Consider the following 24,071-nt stretch of genomic DNA (forward strand, 5'->3'; position numbering starts at 1 on the left):
TTCGCTTTTCGACCTTATATGAGAATATTTGAGGCTGGGTGAGGGCTCATTCGAAAGATAAAGGTTCAGTGCAGCGCGCTCATGTCATCGTTTGAGTCACAAAACTCTTTTAGTGACCTGCAAATACCTTGGATTCTGCGGATGTATTTTCTCGAATTTTCCTCTACTTTGGACACTCATATTATTAGATATTAACAAAATCTAGTTCAATCAGTAAGTCTAAATTATTTCGTCGGTGATCTAACAGTTTTTAAATTATCTGATCGGCGGTACAATGGATAATATCATTATTCTACATTATCCATTATCCGGAGCACCACCTCCAAATGCTCACAACCATTTACCGATCGCACCCCAGACCCACTTGGCGTGCCACACTTTAACACAGAGGTTAGCAGTCTTTAGTAGCCTCTTGTCGGTGTCGGCGATGCGCTGTTTGGCGAGGGTTCTTGTGCCGGACATGGAGATGGCACCACTAGGACGTTAGGTGACTTCTTCGGGCTGGACTGTTGACCGCGGGACGTTGTCCCCGAGGGTGCTCCTGTGTAGGTCGTCGGCATCATTGTGGATTGGATCTCCTCTTCTTTGGGATGCAGCGTCGTTGGACTTTACCCTGTCTCCCGATCCTCACTCTCTCTGACCCTTTTGACCCGAAACAGGTGAATGGGAAGGATAGGGTTAAAGGGGATGTTGGGACGGACGCGGTAGTCTAAAATAAAGCCAGGCGAAGCTTGGCTATGTAAATGGAGGGCAATCGTGTCACCACGTTACAGTGTATAATACATATATTGTATACATATATTATAAGTACTTACACAAATTACAGTCCTACTGAAACAAAAAAGTAATAAAAAAGGAAATTCATACAATGAAAGAAACAATTATTTAAGAACTGGTTGATTGTGGTTTCACTACATTACAATGTAAAAAATGATCTATGTAAAAGATCTATTTATGTAATTTCTAAGAACTTTCTCATGTACCCATGTAAAAAGAAAAAGGTATACTTCATTCAAAAGTAAGTTTTGAGGAAAAGATTTATTTACCAGAATCCTTATTGTTTGTCCTTAAATATAATTATCATAACTGATAACAATAGCCGAAGTTAAATTATAGTAGACGGATTATTTTTAAGTAATTTTATAGAGAGTGTTTTGAGACCGACTGATTATGATAACAATAGCTGATTGATAAAATTATACGTGATAATAATAACTGTACCTTCTCTGATCACTTGTAGTACCGTTGCAGGTTCCAGGCATATGTACTTAAAAACTCTCCTAAGTTCCACCGTACAGTAGACTCTTGTTATATTGCCATGTGAGTGATTTGACATTTACATGAATTTTAAAGCATACCAGTCTCACTCTTCCACCATCATAGTTTATGAAAAAGATATGTTTTTTTCTCTCCCCTCCACCTTTCAAATGAAATCTTGGAAGCCTGGTAAATTTTTCACTCTACAGCCCCGTCAGCGGCAATATAACAAAAGTCTACTATACCAGGGTTAAGGTTTAAAGTGACAAGACACACATACATACATTCTCCATATGACGTATTTCAAGTGTCCCACGAACATATCACCTTATTTTTCCTCATTCAAAACCACGCCTTAATCCTTTGCTCCCGGCGATTGAGTGGTGGCAGTCTCGTTTTTCGGCAGTAGCAAACTGTGTGCCGTGTCGCACGCGTATTATTCGTTCGCGCCAACGCATTCGAGTCGGTTCGCCTTCGGCTTGTGCAACGACATCGCGAACACATTATCGTATAACCTTCTTCCGATTTCAAATATAACCTTCGACAGCCTTCTTCTAATTTCACGCTGTCCATACCTGAGAAAGTGTTTGTTTAAACTGTCACTGTTCCTGGATTTCAGCCTATACGCTTTTCACCTACATAATCGTTGGCTACCGATATTAGGACTCTGATCACGCGCTCGCCAGTAAGTAACTTGCGGTACTGATTGCACGCTACTTTAACAATATATTTGTGTTTGTAAGTCACATTTTCAATCAAATTGAGGATATAGCTTAACCCTTTAAAACCTTGTGGTACATACGTGCACCGACACGGATATTTTTTCTCAAAACTATTCTTTCAATAAAGATTGACAGTATAATTAGGTACTACGTGTATAACTTTTTTTCATCCCCAACACTCTTTCAAAATATCTAATCAGCAACTCCATTCTGAAAATTTATAAAAATTGACAGTCATATAAATATTATAAATTTGTCTCCAAAGAATTAATTAAGATCTGAATGCCAATATTTATGTATTCAGAATATTTTTTTATTGTAATTGGAATAATTGTATTTGGAAATACATTGATTTTTGTATCGTAATGCAAAATCATATGTCGAACACAACGTTATTAAGCCTTTTTACACTCTTAAGGGTCGAATTTCTAAAAATCCCTTCTTAGTGGGTACTTATGTCATGAGAGGAATACACTACCCGAATTTCATGTTTCTAGTTTCAGGGGTTTGGGTTGGGCATTGATGAGACAGTCAGAACATTTGTCTTTATATAGATTATAATAACATTGTTGGGGATCAAAGTGGCCCTACATCGGACTATTGGGCAGACATGTAACATCCATCTTTTGAGGATGAATATTATACATTTTTAACTGCGAATATTTATGCTGATATAACGAATGCATACAAAATTTGCTTAATATGCGAAATATGTAAAATAAAATACGTTTAAATATTTTATAAAAACATATTTATATAAACATTTAAAAACAATTAACTCATCATAGAATAATAATATTTCGTTAAACTCCATGATACCAGTAACGTTATAATTGTATGTGTGAATTTGCTAAAAAAAAAGAATTTTTCAAGGATCTGAATGATAGATCAAAACGTACCTTGTATGATTTTTTTACATACAGTAGTCAGAAATCTATTTATTCATTTTTAATGATTTACCGTGTAGAAGATGTACTAGTATTTAACCCTTGGACAGCAGAGTCTGACTGAGTTAATCGTGATCCAAACTTACAAAATATATACAAAGATGTTAACCTACAATTAAATGTATAATTCTTAAACAAATAAGTTTCACATATTGGAATAATAACTTTTAAAGGAACAGTGTAAAATTCAGAAAATAGAGATAATATAAAATACGAAGTTATATTGAAATTAGGGCTCTCTTTATGGTCCGCCGTATGAGAGTTAAAAGAAATGTATACTTAGCATAAAAATAACAAGAAAAGAGATATCTAAACCCTTTCTAAGAACTTTTGAATATTTATTGAACGTAACTCCTTGGAAGCAAATATTTGAAACGACAATAGACATCAGGAGACAATGAATCCTGCCTAGTAACTTAGGAATTCGAAATTACTTATTCTTTCTGATGGAAAAAAAAGTATAAGCACGCCTTCGAATAATTAAGTAACATGTTGGTGAAACGTATACGAGTATCATCTGAATATCAGGCAATGACCGGAATATGGAAATCGTAAGCGATAGAAAAGCTTGGTTTTCGAATCTTGTTGCAGAAACTTGTCCACCAGAACCTGTTTCGATAACAAAGAAAATAGCAATAAATAATGCATTTTATCAATTCCATTATTAAACTTGTCAAACAACAATTCCAATTTTTAACAGCAGAAAAATATCAAAGCAGCAATAAAATAGCAAACATCGAGAGAAAGGAATGATTTTGTTGAGTCAAGGTCATAATCAAGGTTGACGGGAAATTAGAAATACAAGAATCACATAAATATTCTGTGGCTTTCGAATAAATATAAGTACCATTGTTAAATCTTTATATTTATACGAAGACATCAATTTAGTACCTACACTTATATCGCTAACTCTTTTCAACTGAACATGATCAATGACTGAAGATGGTCATTTATGACTGACACGGTCGTCGAATAGAGGGTCACATTGACCCATAACAATTTCAATAGTTGTACACAAAATTGAAGCTATATTTAAGTAGAACAAAGGATATATGGATACTGCAAAGGATATTAGGCAAAAATGTAATGAATATTGTTAATGACCTTTCAACAATTACTACTTTTCTCAAACTAATATTTTTTAATTAAACCATCTAAGATTGAATTGAAATTAATTAAATTAATTTTAAATTAATCTTACAACTCATTTTCGAAATCCATATTTTCTGATTGGAACTGGTTATGTACTTCATTAAAATGTTTTTCTTTTATTCAACTTGTAAAGTAGTATTAACATAATTGATTATTGGCAACTGCAGTGTGATTAACCTTCGGACGGTGGTCCATGGAGAGCGCCCCAATTTTAATTTAGTTTTGTACTTCATATTACTTTCGTTGGCTGTATTTTACACTTTATTCAAAAAGTTATTCTTCCAATATATGAAACTCTTTCGTTAAAAAATTACACATTCAACTTTAGGTTATTATGTTTGTACATGTTTTGTAAATTTGGGTCTTGATTTACCTACACTCCGTTATTCAAGGGTTAAACAAATAAAATTAAATTAAATGGAAAATACCAATATATTTTCCTGATTGAAATCTAACTGTGTTAGATATTATTCGAATGACTTTTAAAACCAAGATCTTTACGAGAAACAAATAATGTTTTACTAGACGTATTTTAAAATAATTTATTCAATGAATAATACGCTATGAATTTTTTATCATCGAATTTTTTAGCATCGTTGAATAAGTAATTATTAGGAAACTTAACAATACTTAAATAGCACTAATAATAATTTTAATAAGAAGTTATAATTATTAGAATGTTAAATTATTCACTTATTATAGCTAATTAATTTTATTATATTTGAAAATTATACCAAAAGATATTCGTTATTCGTAAATAGGTATGCCCCTTTCTGAAATTAATCTATAAGGAAATAATATATGAACTGCACTTTAATTTACTGTTTACTGTAACGGATAATACTGTTCACCATTTAACTTTCTTTTAGATCATTCATATGCAATAGGCGTTTCTTATAGGTTTTCATGCGCTGAATTCGAATTTGTAAACCGTTTCTTGCAAGTAGCTCCAGTTTTTGAGAAATTGGATTTTAAAAGGAAATGAATGCAATTTTTCAACCTTGAAAATATTTTATGCTTAAAAAGGGATAGCTATTTAATTGTTTTTAACATAAAATTATTTTATGAACTCTTTTAAATGAACTCATATAACTGATACGAAAAAATATATAGTTTATTACTTATATATTTTTAATATTATTAATTTTAATTTATTGTTATTAAAATTTAAATTTCAAAAGTTCAACGTTCTAGAATTCAAATTACAAAGTTTGCAAATGCCAGATTTTCAGAATTAAAAGTTTCATAATTTTAAAGTGTCAACATTTCAAAATTTAAATAATAAAACGTCAGAATTAAAATTTTGAAATGGAAATATAAAAATTTCAAAATTCAAGATTCTATGAATTTTCCAATACAAATATATTATTTATTATTGCATTAAAAACGTTTGAATCGATTTAGGATTACGATCAAAGCGAGTACGACTAATTAATGCCAAATCGCATTGATTTTCATAGGAATTTATCAATTTATTTTAAAAACTAACGTACTGAGTGAAAATCTACTAATACTATATGTATAATGGAGCACACGTTTTTCATAAAAAAAAAGTAATAAATATCCGTTGGACCACTTTTATTTCCAACGCAAGAACAAAATAATTAATAAGCACCACTGTCGATGAACACCGCTCTTAGCCCCACACGTTTTACGTTTTACTGAACTATTTCGTTTCTTTATTGAAAACGAAAGCGAGCCAACAGTATTTTTCTATTTTCTATTGAAAAAACATGCTGTAGATAGATACTCTTTCACAGCTCTAGTTTTTAAAACAAGTTGAAAAATATTTGCACAACATCTACAAAATAGAAGATCTACCTTTTTGTTTTCAAAACTGAATTATTTAAATTACTCATACAAGGATATCAACATAAAGTTGTATGTATAATTTATAAACGAATGAGTTTCACATATTGTAAGAGTAATGTTTATAGAAAGAATATAAAATTTAAAACATTAAAATAATATTAAAAAAAAATTAAATCAAATTAAAATTGGGGCTCTCTTTATGGTTCGTTGTCCGAGGGTAAAGAATTAGTAATTCAAATGCGTGTATTAAAGAAGTCATTTGTGTAGTCGTTTTCATGAAATTTCAATTTTCAAATTAAATGCTATTTTCCATTTCGAAATTGTCTGTTTAATACGCAAGAATTTAATATATCTATCGTTTATTATTTATGCAACAAAGTAAGAAAACAAAAAGAAACGTATGTAATAATAATGTATGATAACGTTCATGATATATCCTTACGTGATTCATAAAGCGTGCATTCGGATTTTGGTCGTCGTCAACCTTTGGTAATCTCCATAATGCAAGAAGCCAATGTCCCTCACGAAATCCTTTTAACTTCTTTTGCTGTTATCTCGTGAAACAAGCTACGCGAGCGGTAAGATTACGAGCGTGGGTTTCAAATGTATATTCACTTCACGATTTGTCCACTTTCAGTTTCTTTCGTATACATAAATCGATGACAATTCGAAGCAAAGGAATATGGTCGCTTTTGAAGCTGATTTAAAAAAAATTGTTTCTCTTATGTAGAAGATTGTTGAAAATATTTAATTAGAAAGACATAATATTTAAAATATATTCATAATAGGCATATTTTATATTTGTTATTTATTGTAAAATTTTGTACTTATACCGATTCGATTTGTATTGTAAATAAAAATTCTATTGCTCAAACGTTCGTTGTAGAGAAGGTCAGACCCAGTCTAGTCCCTCCCTAATTACGCCAATTTTTCGTGTAATAAAATTTGCTTAACTTTCATATTATTTCCTGTAAATAACTTTTAAATGTGTCCGCGATGTCAGCCTATGAGTAGCAAGCGATTTACTTATGTACCAAATAAAAGTATGGTTATTCAACATTCGTGATATCTGATTTATTGAAATGTCCAAAGCATTTTAGATACGGGTTTTATAGCTCGGTAATTAATTTATCAATATGTCGATTCACGTGCACTGTCGTTAAATTACCGTTGGATTCAATTAACAGAAGATCAGGTTAATGTCAACTATAATGTATGGTAATTTTATTCGATGTTTCGGCTTAACCTTCGTCAAACACATTATGTCGAGCATGGTTCTTGCATTAGAAATAAGATATTGTGACATATGAGAAAAGAGTAGTAAAGACAAGTTCGATGTTCGTTTTTTTTTTTTTAATACTGTTTTATGCTTCAATAAAAATTACTGTTGATCATAATTAAAGGAGGATTATTAGAAATTTGAAATGAGTTTAATCCTTCGTTACGTGGTTTTAATTTTGATAATTAAAAGAAACTTAAAACGTTCAAAGTAAAAAATTGAATACTCTTTCCATTTTAATTTTGAAAATAAATATTATATTACATAATAAAAATATTTTTTGGTTTTAAAGTATAATTTATAATATTGAAAATTGTTAACATTATATGAAACGAGTTTATAATTTTCTAAGAATTAATTATAATTTCGGGAAGGATTTGTAGTCGTTTATGTAATGTATTTTATATTATTTTTATTTTATAAATTTTACACTGTTCCTTTAAAAGTTATTCTTCCAATATTAATAAAGTATAATTAATATATCGTTTAAGTGTATGTCCTGTAAGTTTGAGTCTCGATTGACCCAGGCTCTGGTGTTCAAAAGCTAATTAATGAAAATACCGATCGAATAAATTTCCTCCAAACATTTATTGGATTACCTTAAAAATGTTTTAACAAAATAACATTGAATTTTATAATAATAAATTTTAGTTTATATTTCATTCTTATTAAAGATTATAATACAATAATTTGCACTTATCGTTAAGAAACTTTTTAAACTGTTTCGGAAAAAAGTGAATAATGCTTACGGCAATAGGTACTGGTAACAAGTGATACATTATACATATTATGTATAATGAACAGCTCCAGAACCTCATTGATTGTTGTAATTCGACCCGATTGGCACCATACACGTACCGTCCACTTTCTTACGCAAGATTTTATTACTACTAACTGACTCAAGGCCGGCTGTCTACAATTTATTCATGAAGTTCTCTAATCCATTTGGTCCTTTAATATACATAAGAAAGAAGCTTCACTCATGACTGATTTTTTTCATCTTGAATTTCAGAACAAGTTTTTCCAACGGTTTGATAGATATACTTAATGTTTTATGAATATCATTACACATTCCAACATTTATTACCAAAGCGGAATCTGCTTATTATGATCACTTTGGAACTTGCAATTTTTTATAACAATAACCAGTTGATAGCATTCAACATTATTAATCTCAATTTATTCCAAACAATTATGACAACATTCCCCATTCAATTTATTATAACAATAACCAGTTGATAGCATTCAACATTATTAATCTCAATTTATTCCAAACAATTATGACAACATTCCCCATTCATTGTATCAATATGTTTTGAAAAGACAAAGAGTACGTGTTAAGAAAAGAAGTATTTATGTATTTTCTACTCGTGTAAAAGGCAAAAAGTATACTTCGATTAAAAGTAAGTTTCGTAAAAAACGTCCGTTTACAGGAGATTCTCACTATATTAACGCAGACAGAATTGTAGAAGTAAACAAATTTTTCAAACTTCCAAACTTCTCATTTAGAAGGAAACTGTTATGAGTAAAAGTGACACTGTATTTGACTACCGTTTCAATTATAGAAGATCCGTCTTATATTAATAAAAATGTGGTCAAGTGTAGTTAACCATGAAATGGTTATAACAATCGAATCATACTTTTTATATCAGTTTTGCATAAAATTACATTAGCACATTGTATTTAGTAAAATTTTCAAAAATTCAGTAATGTTTAATTTTTTAGGTGAATATGATAACCAGGTACCGGTGTAGCAGTATTTTTCTCGTGCTGACTTATTTCCTTTTTCAGGTAAGTGAAACCAAATTGAAAATATTAAAGCAGACAAGAAAAAATAGAAATTTTATTTGTTGTAAAGTTAAACCTTACAAAAGTACCGAAATAATTCCAAAAGTTCTGTAAACAAATAAAGAAAAGGAACTTTCGTTCAGAAATTTTTGTATTTTTTCATAATATTTATTTTATTAGATCTCTGTCAATAGATTATAGTATATTATGATCACATTCCCCATAATTAATAAGTATAATCAATTAATACATGTGAACTATTTTGAGAAACAGAAACAAAGTGTCGTACTTTAATCTTGCATTGTTAAAGAAACATTTATTCACACATATTGAACCTGTTCCAATTGATACGAGTTTCAAGATAAATGATCACTGATGACGTAACTTGCCACTGGCAAAGAAAGTTTACCATAATAACACCTTGTGCAGAAGAGAACCCCCCATTAAAGAAGACTTTCAGTTGAAGAATATACATATGTTTACGTCTACGTGTCTCATAATACTCTCGTTAAAACGCTTTTTTTGCTTTATGAGTAATCTTACAGATGTTGATAGGTTCGTTATTACACAATCAATGAGTACAGGGTAAAGGCACATAATATGGAGCACCACAAGATCCTGATAAATATCCATTGGCGTAATTACATGTAATTGTAAGTAGAGAGGCCAGGGTAGTTCTGCCCCCCCCCCCCCCCCCCCCCCTCAAAATCTGAACTGATTCCACCCCAAAGATGTGGACCTCCAGCATTCTAAGATTTTAAGATTTCAAAATTTCAGATTTTCAAGGATTCCTGTTTCAGAATTCCATAACATGAAAATTCTACAATTTCGAAATATTAGAATTTCCAATATTCAGATTTCCTACGTATTAGAGTTTCAAAATTTCAGATTTTTTACATTTCAAGATTCAAAAATTTTACAATTCTGCAATTTCTAAATTTCTAAAGGATCAGTCCCACCCCAAAAAAAGGTCAAAGTTACGCCAATGGTAGTATAAAAATTAAAAAATTCAAATTATAAGATTTGCTCTTCATTGCAATTAAAGCTATTTTGTGTTTTTATTTTATTATTTGCAAATAAATATAATACTATTTATATTATAACAATTGTTGTAATAAATTGATTTGATGTTTCATATTATGTGGTTCACATTTTATATAGTAAAATCTATTTAATTATTAGTTGTAATAAAATGCAAATATTTATGATAATACCAGAAAAATGATTATTAAGGTTCTTAATTACGTTTACGTAAATGGTCATGGACGTTTAATGGATCCACCAGCAAGGAACAGTATGTGGCGCTTTGGGTATCCAAATCCTGTAAATTACAATGACAATGAGCTGTTTTGTGGTGGATATGCAGGTTTGTTGTATATAATAATGATTCTAATATAGATTACTAAAAAAATAACTTATAATTCAGTTATCTAAATTTTATGTGCGACACGTAATATATGATATAAATCTTATATGTGTTATTTAAACATAACATAAAAGTATAACAATACAGAATGTGTTGTAATAGGTGATATCAGTGCCGGATTAAGATCGCTAAAGCCCCTAAGTATTAAAAACATGTCTAACAAGGAGAACTACCCACGTGTTACACTCACTTATTAATGAAACTTTGCCAGCTTGTAGAGCTCGTCGAGCTGAACACGCCTATACCCCGTTTTGTGGGCAAACGACTAATTGTTTAAAAGATATTAATAATTAAAGTTAGTTACTACTTACATTGAGAAGTATGACAGACTCACACATACAACTCGCAATTTAGAGATCCACGGTTCAAATTCTTGATTTCCAACATTTTTTTTTTTTTTTTAATGATAATTTGTCTCTTTTTGAATAACTATTGCATAAAAATTATCATAAAAAAAGGTATTTGTTTGAGAATCGGCGATTTTTGGGACACCCTGTATAACTCGGTTTTAGAAATTTTAATTGTAAGGAAAATCGTAAATTAAATATCACATTCGTATAATATAAGATGATATTATAAAAGCAATGTTGTTTAGTTCAATGGGTGCAGAATAATGGTGAATGTGGAGTTTGCGGTGATGCTTATCATTTAAACACCCCAAGACCACATGAAGCAGGAGGTGAATACGCTAAAGGAACTATTGTTAGACATTACACCGTTGGACAGGTAATTGACTTTTCTTTTTCTATAGTATTACACATACACACATACATAATATTACACGTGGTAGATTTAATAAATTTGATAAAATAACATTTAAAGAACATAAAATTCTATCACGTTATATTTATGTATTCGGTTTCATTGGTATAATTAGGCCAGGGTGAGTCTGATTATCTCAATAATGTAAATTGGCCCCTTTGCTATGCTAAAATTTCAAGATTTTAAAACTAAAGTTCGAACATTAAAAAATTTCAAAATTCTACAATTCTCAAATTCTAAGATTTTGAAATTTCAAAATTGTAAAATTTCAAAGGCTTTAGAATTCCAGAACTCCGAAATTCCGATATTATAAAATTCTGATTTAGTTGAAATTTTAAAAATGGCTTACTTACAAATAAAAAAAATATTTGCGAGAAGGATTTCTGGTGATTCGAATGTTAGAACCCAAAATTTGATACATTTTATTACGGTAATGTCACTCTCTGTGCTACGGTTGAAATATATTTAGTATCCTATTTAACGATTAATAGCTGTGGAATACTGGTATAAATGAAATAGAAATTATTTTACACTTTTCAGTGCATTTCGAAGTCGGATCTTTTTTTGTTCAAAATTATTTTATTTCACACTTTTTAATGGAACGAGTAGTATTTGTAGGATGCGGTAAGGTCGTTTACCGTTCTTATTGGATAATTACAATAACAATACTTATTAACAATAACGAATTCCATAAATTTTTGCAAGTGGGATCATCACAGAAATATCTCTTATTAGATGTGAAAGGTGTTACGGGGAATATGTTTAACGTGGGCATTTTGTAAAATGACCGGTCATCGTGTAGATTGCCCAGTTTTTTGGGCAATGTATATAATGGGCAGGCAACTTACCAGCAACGCACAGTACTTCCACTTTCTCTTGACGTCGAACGCATCTTTGAGTTACTGTGCGATACACCTTTGGAGGGGTACGAAGTAAGTTATGCTGGAAAAATAAAGTATCTAGTGAGGGGACCGCTTACCTGTTGTCGTTGAGGATTTTAGCCGTGTCTGTTGTATTGTATCATGCTTCTCTACAATATTATTTGAATTTACAGGATATTGATGTCGAAATTGAATTAACAGCAAATCATCTCGGTCGTTTTGAAATGTATCTTTGCCCAAACAACAATCCAAGGAGTGAAGCAAACCAAGAATGCTTCGATAGGTAAGGAAAATTTTCTATGATTCCAAGTAGATTGTGCGATGCGCTCACGGAAAGAAGAGCCTTAGAAAAAATGTGGATATGATTAGTCCCCTAGTGCCCTACTTCAACTGCTCATGTAAAATTTAAGAGTCAATCGGCAGAATGTCCTTCTTGTCCCTGTACCATCTTGGGCAGAGGTTCCCAAACTTATTTGGTCTATCCCCCCCCCGTTTTACTCAGCGTTCATAAAGGGCGGTATCATCCACCTTGAGAAGCACTGTGGGGAACGGACCAGGTATTTCTTTTCATGAGCACATAGTATGTATTATACTCATTATCTAGAAATAAATGCCACCTGCTGAATCACTATAAGTTTATTTTCGATAATTAATCTTGTAGAGTCCATTAACAATTTCCATAAAATTTTTTGTATCTCATTAACTCTTATCATATATTATTTGTACCACCCAAAAATTTATTGCCATTCTGTTAAATCATTTTATTATTGTGATATTAGATTTTCTTTTTCTCTGTACTTAAATTGTGCATCTGTTCCTGAAAATCGGTCTAAAGATGTTCGACATTTGACTGATGAGCAACTACGCCGACGAGTCAGTTTCTCAATTTGCAAGTTTGAAAATTTGAAAACTTTAAATTGCTATACTCCCAAAATTTTCAAATTTCTATATTTCAAAATTTAAAACTTCTGTATGTCTAAATTTGAGCGTTAAAAAAATTGATAAATTGAAAAATTTTTTATTTCTTGCCTCTAAATTTCCAAATTTTTAAACCTAAAAGTTTAGAAGTTGGACCATTTTTGTAAATGTGAAAATTTCATATTCCCACACTTCATTCTGTGCGTACCATACACGTCAGTACCCGTGAGCTATCAGCGTGTACTTGATCTGTCCATCATTAGAGTACCTAAGTCAACATACGATACATTCCATTTCTTTTCAAAGGTACCCATTGTATGTATCTGGAACCAGGGACGTCCGTTTTGAGATTCCTGTAGAAACGGAAAGGAAAGCTATATTTCGATATAGAGTAACTTTACCGTCCTACATTACATGTTCACAATGCGTGATACAGTGGAATTATTATACCGGTTTGTACTTATTTCAATGTATCATTATAATTATTTGTAATATATGGATTCATTGGCGTAGCTAACAATACAATTTTTTTCTGGCATGGGCTAGGTCATTTAGAGATTCTGGAGTTCTGAAATTTGGAAAATTGACACTTCGATATTCTGAGATTTAGGTAATCTGTGGCCAGGCCCACACTTATTTATTTCTATAGAAAGAAGTTTTGACAGAATAATATTTATTGATAAAATTATACCTACTACATAAATTATGACAATTTTATATAAATTAATACAAAACACAAATTGTATACTCATCTTATTTCTACACAAAAAATTTTCGAAAAAATGATATTTATTGACAACATTTATTGGACCCATCCCCAGCGACTTGCTTATTTTGGAACAAAACTGTATTTTTCCACTCCTTTCCTTACATTTACCGAAGATAGTTGGTAATTATTAATAATTACCGGTATATGTGATAAATTCTTACAAATTAATCAATTTTACTCTTTTATTGGGTTAATATTAATAATGGCCGGTTATTATTAATATAAACCGATTAATTACTTGAACCGTAACATGTACACCCATAGATTTTAATATTCAATAGTTCGTAACTTTCCAGAATAATAAAGCAATAACTGAGATTTCTTGCCACTGTTTGTAAAACATTTTTTAATTGTTTGTTATTAGGTAACATGTGGGGTACCTGTGAAAATGGAACCGAAGCAAATGGGTGTGGAAGACCAGAAACGTTTCGAAATTGTGCTGATGTAAGCATCGTTACCAGCACAGCTGGTGTGCCACCTCTTTTCGTGCAACAGGATAATCCCTTTTTACTTTATTATAAGGATTATCGTTCTCCAAATAATATATTCCCCCTCGTTGTTAGGTACGTATTTTTGCACTCATCGTCAATAATATATTATCTCTCTTATACCACGAATACTTATGAATGAGCAATTCGATCAATCTTGAGAATTCACAATTGAATATAAAATATAATAAAATAATTTTGGAGACCAATTTGGGAATATGAAATTTTTCAATTCTGGTATTTTGGAAGTTCGAAATTATTGAAATCCGAAATTCTACAATTTTATAATCAATTTTGGCGTGGAAATCTGAAGTTTTTGAATTCTGAAATTCTGGAATTAATCTTTTGTAGAAATTATTAATTTCTGAAATTTTTGAATTTATGAATATGTTCAGGACTTCGTAATTCCTTTAAACACATTTATCATTTTCGAAATAAAAAGATTCATACTTAACCTTCTCAATACATTGCAATTGTTTTATGTAAATACCCTTTGAATATATTTTGGGAGATATATGTTTTTTAAGATATTTATGAAAATTAACATATCTTTTATAAAAATAAAGATAATTTTACACTCTTTTCCCAATTTTATTTTGTAATAATTTATACTTTTAATTTCAGATCTCAAGTATGCCTGGCTACTTCCCTTTACCGTCGTATTCCGGGAATGAACGACTGGTGTCAAACTAACTGTCTTCGATATCCACCAAATTGTCCAGCCACTATTTGTCAATGCCCGTAAGTTAGGAAAATAGGAGCGTTCAATGATTTCTTTCTAGCTGATAGTTTATTTTTAAGTCATTATAAAATATTAATTATTGCTAGCAATAAGTATATTAAGACGTTGATCGATATGAAAATCATTTGTGGCTATATAATTTTATATGTATATATTTCATTTTAATAGGGAAGAGTGCGACGCAATCGGAGAAATCGCTGGCAGAAACGGTGCAAGTGTATACTGTATGGATAAATGCCTCGTGTATCCACCTAACTGCCCATCTCATCGTTGTCGTTGCTATTAAACAAATTAAGCTCATATTTAGAAATATTAGTTTACATTTGAAATAATTACGTTTTTTAAAAAAGAATTATACAGTATTAAACACAGCAATAATTCTGCGATTTTATATTCAACGAACGTTTCAAAATGAACTCATCATTTACTGCCTTTTTGGATACAGTCATAACTAATTAATACAGACAAAAATAAAACAATTATTTCTGCTATTTAAATCGGTTGCTCTTTTTGATTCATGAGATTATGAACCTGTTCCGTTACTTTTTTATAAGAAAAATTAAAAGTTTTGAAAGTATTATTTGCCACGTGGAGAAGCATATCACATATAATTGAACTTATTCATACTGATATTTATTATTTATTAACACTAGTCGAAAGAATCTGATCGAAAGGTCTTTTTCGTTCAAAATTTATGTCGTATACCGAACAAAATTTGTCATGTCCAAACAGGACGTATTCCGAATTGGACATATTCCAAAACAGACGTATACCGAGGTACCACTGTATTGTCTTCCATTAAAAGTATATTGTCTTTATATGAATTAATATGAGAAAACACTACGCGCCAATGTTTTAATATGATAGAAAATGGAAATGCGCAGTAGAAGACGAAAATCAGTCTGCTGAGGAGGCACACTTTATGTCCTTATGTCATGATGTGATATTTCTATACTTCCTAACTTTGTAAAGTTGTAATTCTTGTTATCCGCCTATTACCTATACTAAACCTATTACTGGTTTAACAGAATTACCCTACAAAGGTAAAGGTAGGTATCAATGATAATCAACACAAAACATACTTTAATCTTACTATAATATATTTGGTATTAGGACATTCTATTGACAGCTTAAAATATTACGCATGTATCACATATTATACATATGTATGCAACGAATAACTTCATCTCTGCTTTTACGTATACGTGCGCATGTGCATGTGTAACGCATGCATACCTACATATGCGTAAACGCAGCTAACACAACGAAAACGGTCATCATGCGTAAAACACTATCCTCACAACAATTCCCTCAATAAAGTTCATGGTACACCATACTTTGTGTCATTTGTTCATTGCATGTCCAGTGAATCTCTGATAAAAATCCATTGACTATAACTCGACCATGACTAATCTTCTCCCAACACTGGTAGGTTTTATTTTTTTTTTTGTTTAATCATTTTTTTTTTTTCTTCGTAACTATACACCGTTTAACACTTTACAAAACTATATACACTAAAGCTTTTTATATTCTATAACATGTTCTCAAGTTTCTAAATAGTAACATCTTTCTCTTTTGTTAAGTGTAGCCGCCAGTTAAGTGAACATGATTCAACATGTAAATAGGCGCATTCTGCGGTTCGCTAGTTGAATTACAAATTCTCTAATACAAACTTCGTATCCCTTTAAGCAGCCGCGTAACGTCCATTAGTGATTTAAAATGTAACGAACAGTATGTGTCTTTTATAAGGATTTTCCACGTTCACTGGGGACTTAGTGACACTCCTTTGCTTTTGACTAAGATTACGCCTTCATTGCTTTTTTCCACTATTTTCATTGATTCAGGTACCAAAAGACTCCTTGAAAATTAATTCTTTCAGAGCTAGAATATTCAGCACTGACGTGTGTGTTATACAATACTTTGATATGTTCAGGCCTAGGGTAACAGGTGACTACTGATAACTTAATGATAACTTGGGTAGATTTACCCAAGTAGGCCCAAACTTGTTAACACGTTCGTTTCTGTACTTAATATTCAACTGGACTTGAATATTAATACTTTATTTGTGATGCGTTGTGAAAAAAAACTTCAGCGTTGTACAGTACGATGTATTTGAAATTCGAACTTTGCAATGTGTTAGAGAACAATTACGTAGACGCTACTCGTATACATATACTGCTGGATGCATAAGAGCGTATACCCTCGTGATCAAATCAGGCTTCCCTAGCGAAAATAGCGATGAGTTCAAATTTTCAGGGTAATTCTACGGCTGAAAGTAAGACAAAAATCAAGAATAAATATCGAATTACATGGAAAGCTTCATTCTCGAGAAAAATGCATTTCAAAATCAGTTTAAGTATAGTGCACCGATGACAAGATGTCCCATGAGACAAATGTAAATGCGTGCTTCTCATGGGACATCTTGTCATCGGTGCACAGTACGTGTATACTTAACTAATAACCGATGTTACCGATTCCACTATAGAACGTTTCTGTGACTGTTTCTAAGCATTAAACGTGTGATAATTAATGATAATAAAATCTGCCAGGCCTGCTCTATATTTTGTTAGTTCTAAAAGTGTATACGGAACCTCCGTGTCTTCAGACTCGAAACTTTCCAAAGATGTTTAATCAACCTGTGTCATTAAATACCAAACTCTCCATTAAAAACTGTCCCCCAGTGAACGTGTTATTTACGTCTAAAAACTCTTGATAGTTTTGTGTCTACTACCTTTCCATTCCTCGAATCTTCTTTCAATGATACACAACAAAGTATTTATCGTTTGCTACATCAATATACAATGTCAAAAGTTAAATAATTTAAACATAACAACATATTAGGACGTTGCGTTAAGCAGCCATAGCTTCTCTTTCACTCGTCAGGGATTTTAATTGAAACTTTCGATACAAGTTTCTCGTTTATCTCTAAGACTTACGCTTCAGACAATCGTTTACAAAAGGACTCGTATGCGGAACAGAGTTCTCGAGTAACAGAAAGAGAAAAGCAGCAAGTTTTAGAATAAACGTAGGTGCGATAGGGATAACTACTCTAATCTCTCATTTCTAATAGTAATTTCTTATTGTATCTTTAGCACACTCGTTAAGACGATGCGACGATGAATTTGACTATAGCAGACTTTTGTTATATTGCCGTATAAACGACTTTTTTCATTCTTGCACTTCGTGTCATGGATAAAATGAGCATTTACAGCCTCGTCTATGACCATATAACGAGAGTCTACTATGTATATATAATGGAAAATATGCAGATAAAATACAATGGGACAGGTTGAGAATCGCTGATACCTTGAATCGACTATTTTTTCGCCACGTAAATGGTACTTAAAGTTACTCTTCTCCTTTGTTTTTTCGAACGAAATACTGGGACAATGCTGGCTGGTACTCTAAAACTTTAGTCCTAGACTTTGTTGCTTGCATTTCGGGTGGGATGAGGAGGGGGGGAGAGCAAATTTCAGGTACATTTTCAGTCTTTCAATGGTAAACGTGGCTCATTCTCATACATGTCAAATTTGTGAGGATCGTAATTCATTTTCCCTCAATTACTATAAATCCGAAGTTTGGTTGTTCTGGGGTGGGGGGGCCTTTCAGAAGTTTCCCCCCAATTTTTGATAAATAGATTAGCACTAATGCTATCAAGAAGAAGGTACAGTAAATTCTTATTACATATATTGCCATTCCTTATGTTGCTGGTTAAGCGAATTCTTCTTCACACACTTTTCTATGCACACTAATAACGCTTCCTATAGCTTTGTAATCGGCAATATAACGATAGTTTAATGTATTGAAATTTATCTTCAATTGGTTCAAATAATAATTTGCGCTGATTGTTCTGACATTTACTCTTTACTTCTTGGAATGTGAAAATTGCAAACTGTATTTGAGCCAGGTTTACCTATAAATTATTTTATACTTTAAGTTACATTTGTACTATTGACGAATCTATAGAGGGACAAGAGATACGTTCTGATTATTTCATTTCAAATACAATAAACGTAGGTAAAGGAATTATTACACCTAAAAGCAGCTAACAATAGTTTTTACTTACAAAATCAAAATCTTCATAACAAATCATAGATAACTGACCAAGTGCTTTTTGTTTTAATCATTGTGTATGTCTTTAAAATAACGACAAAATATTGATGAAGGACACCATTTTTGAATAAATAATCTATAATAATAAATTAATACTTTTTAATCGCCAACTAAAAAACAATTGCCATCTGATATACACAATTATTAATCCATTAATACCCAAAGTTGCATTGGTACAATTATATGTAACATTTTGTTGCGATAGCACAACAGGGGGAGGGGGGTTGACAGGAGGGTCATATAATCCCTTCATTAAGAAATTACAATTATCTTTTGTTTTTAATAAATACCAGGGTATTTACCTTAGTTTTAGAAGATGGTATCGGGAGTAGACCTAATATTATCACGATATCGTTTGACCGCCTTATCAGACAATTATGGTTACACTATTGTTTAACTGTGTCTTTTTGGGTGACAAATTTATTCTGTTTACTATAGGTATGCACACGTTACCCCATGAACAATTAGTTATTAAGTGTAAATGTTTGCTTGGGAAATTTTATTTAATATTTATTTGTAAAATTTGAACATTTAAATTTTGGAATTTGAATTTGGAAATCTGAATTTTGAAATTTCGGAATCTTCAAACTGTAAAATTTAATTTATTCATAATACCTGGTAACTCTTTAATATTATAACAAATAGTAATCCTCCCTCCCCTATATCGCCCTTTTCATGAGAACAGGGATGGCTAACTTCTCCACTGCGAGCTATACACTCCCACCATCAGTTACTTCATTCTTCCACCACTTAAGTTCATAGACATAAACAAATGCCGTGTAGCTCACGATCACGGTACGAACCAGCACTGCCAGGTATAGTTCCTCAAGGAGAGATTTTTCCCCTTCCCTTACCATCTATATGACATTGGCACTATTAGCCCGTTTGTGCCACCTATACTAATCATTGCTGTGTCCAAATCGAATTAGTATGTATAGCTCTATAAGGCGTCATTACAGATTTATTCTTTTTTCCACCACTACCTTCCCCTTTTATCCCTCGATCTCGTAACGCTGGTAGGAACAGCGGCTTCAAACCTACACTGAGGGTTTCTTAGCGAAACAGACAAGTGGGCGAAAGAGTCATATTACAGTACTTGTTCGCTTAATATTCGCGTCCGGGCTCTAGCGGCTTAAATTTTTAAAAGCCAAGTATTAAATGGACAGCCAATGAAATGCGTACTCTCCCCGTAGGTCGCCCGTCCGATTGGATCGTTACCTCGCTGGGCGGAGAAATAGGATAGCCGTGCGTGTGTAAATAATCCGCGTAAATAAAGGGTGTTCCTAACGTGCATTAACCAAGCAGTTATTAAGCGAACGAATATTGTATATGTGTCTCACGGATCATCAGTTAGCCAGGCTTGCCTTAGGAAAATCTACTGTATTCTATACTATTCCATCTTGAAAATAATACATTTCCAACCTATGGAAATTAATGGATCAATGGCAAAATCTTAAAAATAAATTAAAACTAAAAGGCGTTTAACACGTTGGATACCGTGGGGGTCACCGTTGATCGGCATCGCTAATTATATGTGCTCCAATAATTAAAAGAAAACGATAGAAAAATATTATTTTCAATAGTTATATTCTACTAATAATGTAAGGTACCAAATTAAAAGCTGGACATTTGAAATTTAAAAATTAACTATTGCTATTCTTAATAGTTAAAGCTTCGATACGTTTCGTAGCAAATGCTCATTTCCACTGTGGCATTCAACGTGTTAAGGATTCAAAATATACAGCAATCCTCTCTATTGTCCCTGTAATATTAGGATATTCGAATAACAATAAGTAAAATTCATTATCAATAATTAAACCATGTATATGTACCATTTCACATATAAAATGTTTATGCAAAAAGGAAATAAAAATAATTTCTTTTTTGATTTAAGCTTACATGGGAACAAGATTTGCTTAAATGAATCTCTATCCACAGTCTTCGTTTAAAAATAACAAAAATAAAAATAAAATCAACAGTTTGTGAACAAGATCCACTTATACAATAAAACTGTCTTTTTAAATATTACCTTTAACGGGATTTCCTTAATAGATACTTACCTACAATCGTACTCTATTGTGATTCGAATTATTACGTACATTTTTTTTATAGATTGTTATATATATACATGTATATATATATATATATTTATGTTGTTTCCAACTATCTATCTTGAATAAGAATGTTTACAATAGTTAAATTATTGAGCTCTCGATTTAACAGTACGATCGCTGTGAGTATATAGGTTAAATTTTCTTAGGACTAGCCTCGAGTACCCGAATTTTAATGGATGATTCCTTTTCATTTCCAACAATTTCAACAATTTTTCAGTGGTTGTAATATTTTATAACACAAAAAACATAGATTTGTAAATAAATAACAGAAATTATAAAGTTAAATAATTTATAATTTTTCATTGCTACTAAAATTCAGCTCATTATTAATTAAATTTTAAAAATTATAATTATATTTCTTAAACTGATAATATCACAAAACCTTTTAAATTATTGATGTTCAAACTTTTCAAAGCTTAAATTTAATAACCTTAGAGGTTAATAATTCCAAAAAATTAAATCTAAAAATTCGAATATTAATAAGTTAATTAAATTCTGACGAATTTAAATTTGGAAGCATTTAAATATTAATGATTGAACGGATTCTTTAATATAAAAAATTTTTAATTTAAACATTAGTAATTCAAACAGTTGGTACACCCTAAACTTTCTATTACTTTTCTTTTAATAAATCAGTAGTCAATTAACTTTTATCAACATTATTTATCACTTAAAATATTTCAACTCGACCCATGTTTACACAATAATAAAGCTGAAATTTTTCAATTAAAAAAACACTGATACACTTTACAATTTCCATCATTATATTCCCATCTTATTTTCATTCCAAATAAAATCTTTACCATATTAATCCACGATCCAATCAATTTTTCCAGTCATAGACAATTATCAGTTTATCAGATTATACTTTATTGTTTTAAGTATAATATATTCAACTTTTCTGCACGATTCACGGGAACAATGAAACGCAATTAAGTTTAGAATAAGTATAAGATTATCTTTCTACATTTTAAAATACCACGAGATGTATCTATTATTACGTGTTACAAGCACAAATTCTCTAATAACGATGGGACAAAATTGTTACTTTATTATTTTACTTTACTTTTAGAGAACTCGATACTGGGGCAGTAACAGTATCGAGGACCCATATATTACTAATCCTAGAAACTGTTTTTTTTTTTTTTAAGAACGACGTTTCAATATCTTATCCTTAGACAATAAACTAACTCGTTAATACTACTTTCTTTTCTTCTCGATGTGTGTCTCTTTCTTCCAGTTAATTATTAACAACAAATTTATGTAATTAAGTTCCTACAATTGCAGATTCGTTTTCAAACGAAGAGCGTTATCAATTTCAAGATATAAGCCAGCTAACGTTAAATATTTGTCATTATAATAGGAATAGACACAAATGGCCGTTAGATAATCGAGATTGCCCACGAGCACCCAGCGGCCCGAAGGGCAATTTCTTGTGCACACTTGCATTTAGACACTTATTATGTACTGGATCAACTAACTAACACTGAACGACAATTAATTCTCATGACAACGAGCTGCTTCTAAACCATTTACATTTTTAATATTTCGTATAACGTTAAAACGATGCACTGTTGGGATTCGAATTAACAAGTATTTTTTATTGTAATTAATATTAAGTAACGTGCGTTGAATAATAAAATTAAAAAATATATATGTTTTTTGGCTTAAGAATTGATATTTTCATTCACGCGCTGAATTGTTTAAAAAAGTAAAAAATTTGTATAATATTAAAATTAAAGAATTACTATTTATTTTATGGTATTAAAGAATTTTGTGATCAGTGGGAGCGGTCAATGGGCTCACGGTTGACTGGCACCCTCAGAGCACATCTTTCCATTTAATACATTTTTATATTTTTCTGACTAAAAAAATTGTTTCCTGAGGTGCATGTCATAGTATTGAATAGAGAAACATATTGAATTATTTTAAATTACGATTTACCGTTCAGCAACATAGATTCCTACAATCTTTTTAATTTTGTTTCTTTCAGTTAAAATCTAATACGTATTTTGAACAAATAAATCTAGAAGAAAATGAAATACAATTTCACGTGCATTTATATTGTTGCTAAAGGGATAAAAGTGGCGAGAATTTTGTTTTATATTAGTATTAGTTTGAATGCACTGAATTATTGATTCAACATTTTTCTTCATTTCATCTTTAAACAACTCGACCTACCTCTCCTTCAGATTTCATTCAAAAGCAGTTTATTCAATTTTAAAAACTGAAGGGAAAAAAATGTAAATGAATCGAAAGTCATCCTTAAGAATTCGGGCACTCGGACTTACAAGTAAAGTGAAGTAAAATAGAAATTGAATCGTGAATGCTTAAGCGTAAAATGTAAGTTTAGTACCGATGCCAAGTTATAAGTAACCTAATGTCGCATAGGTTTTCACGTAAGGTGCATCCACTCTACAGTTTTCCCTGAAACAAACCATTAAAATAATATTTTACAAGAGAATCTTAGAATTTTATAATTTTAGAACCTCAGAATTCTGGACCGAAAGTTTTAGAATTTTGAAATCTTTGAATTTCAGAGCTTTGGAATTTAGAAATGCCGGAATCATAATATTCTTGAATAAGAATTTTGAAATTTTGAAATTGTGGAATTTGGGGATTTTCGAATTTTTGAACGATGAAATACTAAAATTCTAAAATTTTAGTATTGTAGAATTCTAGAATTTCAGATTTCAGATTCTTTGAGTTTTAACATTTCAGAATCTCAAAATTTTAAAATGGTTAGGAGCTCAGTGCTTGGAGGGGGGGGGGGGTAATGGCTACTCTGGCCCTTACCTATTGTAGTTACGCCAGTGGATAATGAGAACAGAGTGCGTGAGTGAGCTGAATTCAGACTGCACAAATAAATGTTTAGAGCAGGCATGCATAACAAGTAGTAAA

At 31.2% G+C, this 24,071-nt stretch overlaps 2 protein-coding genes across 12 annotated transcripts in view; one reads left to right on the forward strand and one right to left on the reverse strand.

Annotated features, from left to right (window-relative positions):
• The first annotated feature begins 1,613 nt into the window (after positions 1–1,613).
• LOC117600473 (uncharacterized) lies at positions 1,614–15,733 on the forward strand. Its single transcript, XM_034315962.2, has 9 exons — positions 1,614–1,942; positions 8,895–8,960; positions 10,191–10,323; positions 10,979–11,109; positions 12,200–12,309; positions 13,251–13,396; positions 14,078–14,276; positions 14,826–14,942; positions 15,112–15,733. The coding sequence occupies exons 2-9, from the start codon at positions 8,901–8,903 to the stop codon at positions 15,227–15,229; spliced, it is 1,014 nt and encodes a 337-aa protein (XP_034171853.2). The 5' UTR covers positions 1,614–1,942; positions 8,895–8,900; the 3' UTR covers positions 15,230–15,733.
• Positions 15,734–16,375: 642 nt separating this feature from the next.
• Positions 16,376–24,071, reverse strand: part of LOC117600471 (regulator of G-protein signaling 11) — a 30,593-nt gene continuing 22,897 nt past the window's right edge. For 8 of the 11 annotated variants that reach the window (XM_034315958.2, XM_076692728.1, XM_076692727.1 and 5 more), the window contains 2 exons: positions 23,967–24,025; positions 16,376–23,597 (listed from right to left, as the gene is read on the reverse strand). In XM_034315958.2, the coding sequence (XP_034171849.1) occupies positions 23,566–23,597; positions 23,967–24,025 (91 nt within the window). In that variant the 3' untranslated portion in view covers positions 16,376–23,565. The remainder of the gene's footprint in view (positions 23,598–23,966; positions 24,026–24,071) is intronic. The other 3 variants (XM_076692729.1, XM_034315954.2, XM_076692726.1) reach the window with 1 other exon arrangement.

The sequence above is a fragment of the Osmia lignaria genome, chromosome 15 (genome assembly GCF_051020975.1).
Source record: "Osmia lignaria lignaria isolate PbOS001 chromosome 15, iyOsmLign1, whole genome shotgun sequence".
In the NCBI taxonomy this organism is placed as follows: Eukaryota; Metazoa; Arthropoda; class Insecta; order Hymenoptera; family Megachilidae; genus Osmia; species Osmia lignaria.

Coding starts and splice junctions, on each gene's coding strand:
- LOC117600473 (XM_034315962.2), top strand. CDS start 8,901: ATGATAACCAGGTACCGGTGTAGCAGTATTTTTCTCGTGCTGACTTAT. Junction 8,961..10,190: donor TGACTTATTTCCTTTTTCAG/GTAAGTGAAACC, acceptor ATGATTATTAAG/GTTCTTAATTACGTTTACGT. Junction 10,324..10,978: donor GTTTTGTGGTGGATATGCAG/GTTTGTTGTATA, acceptor AATGTTGTTTAG/TTCAATGGGTGCAGAATAAT.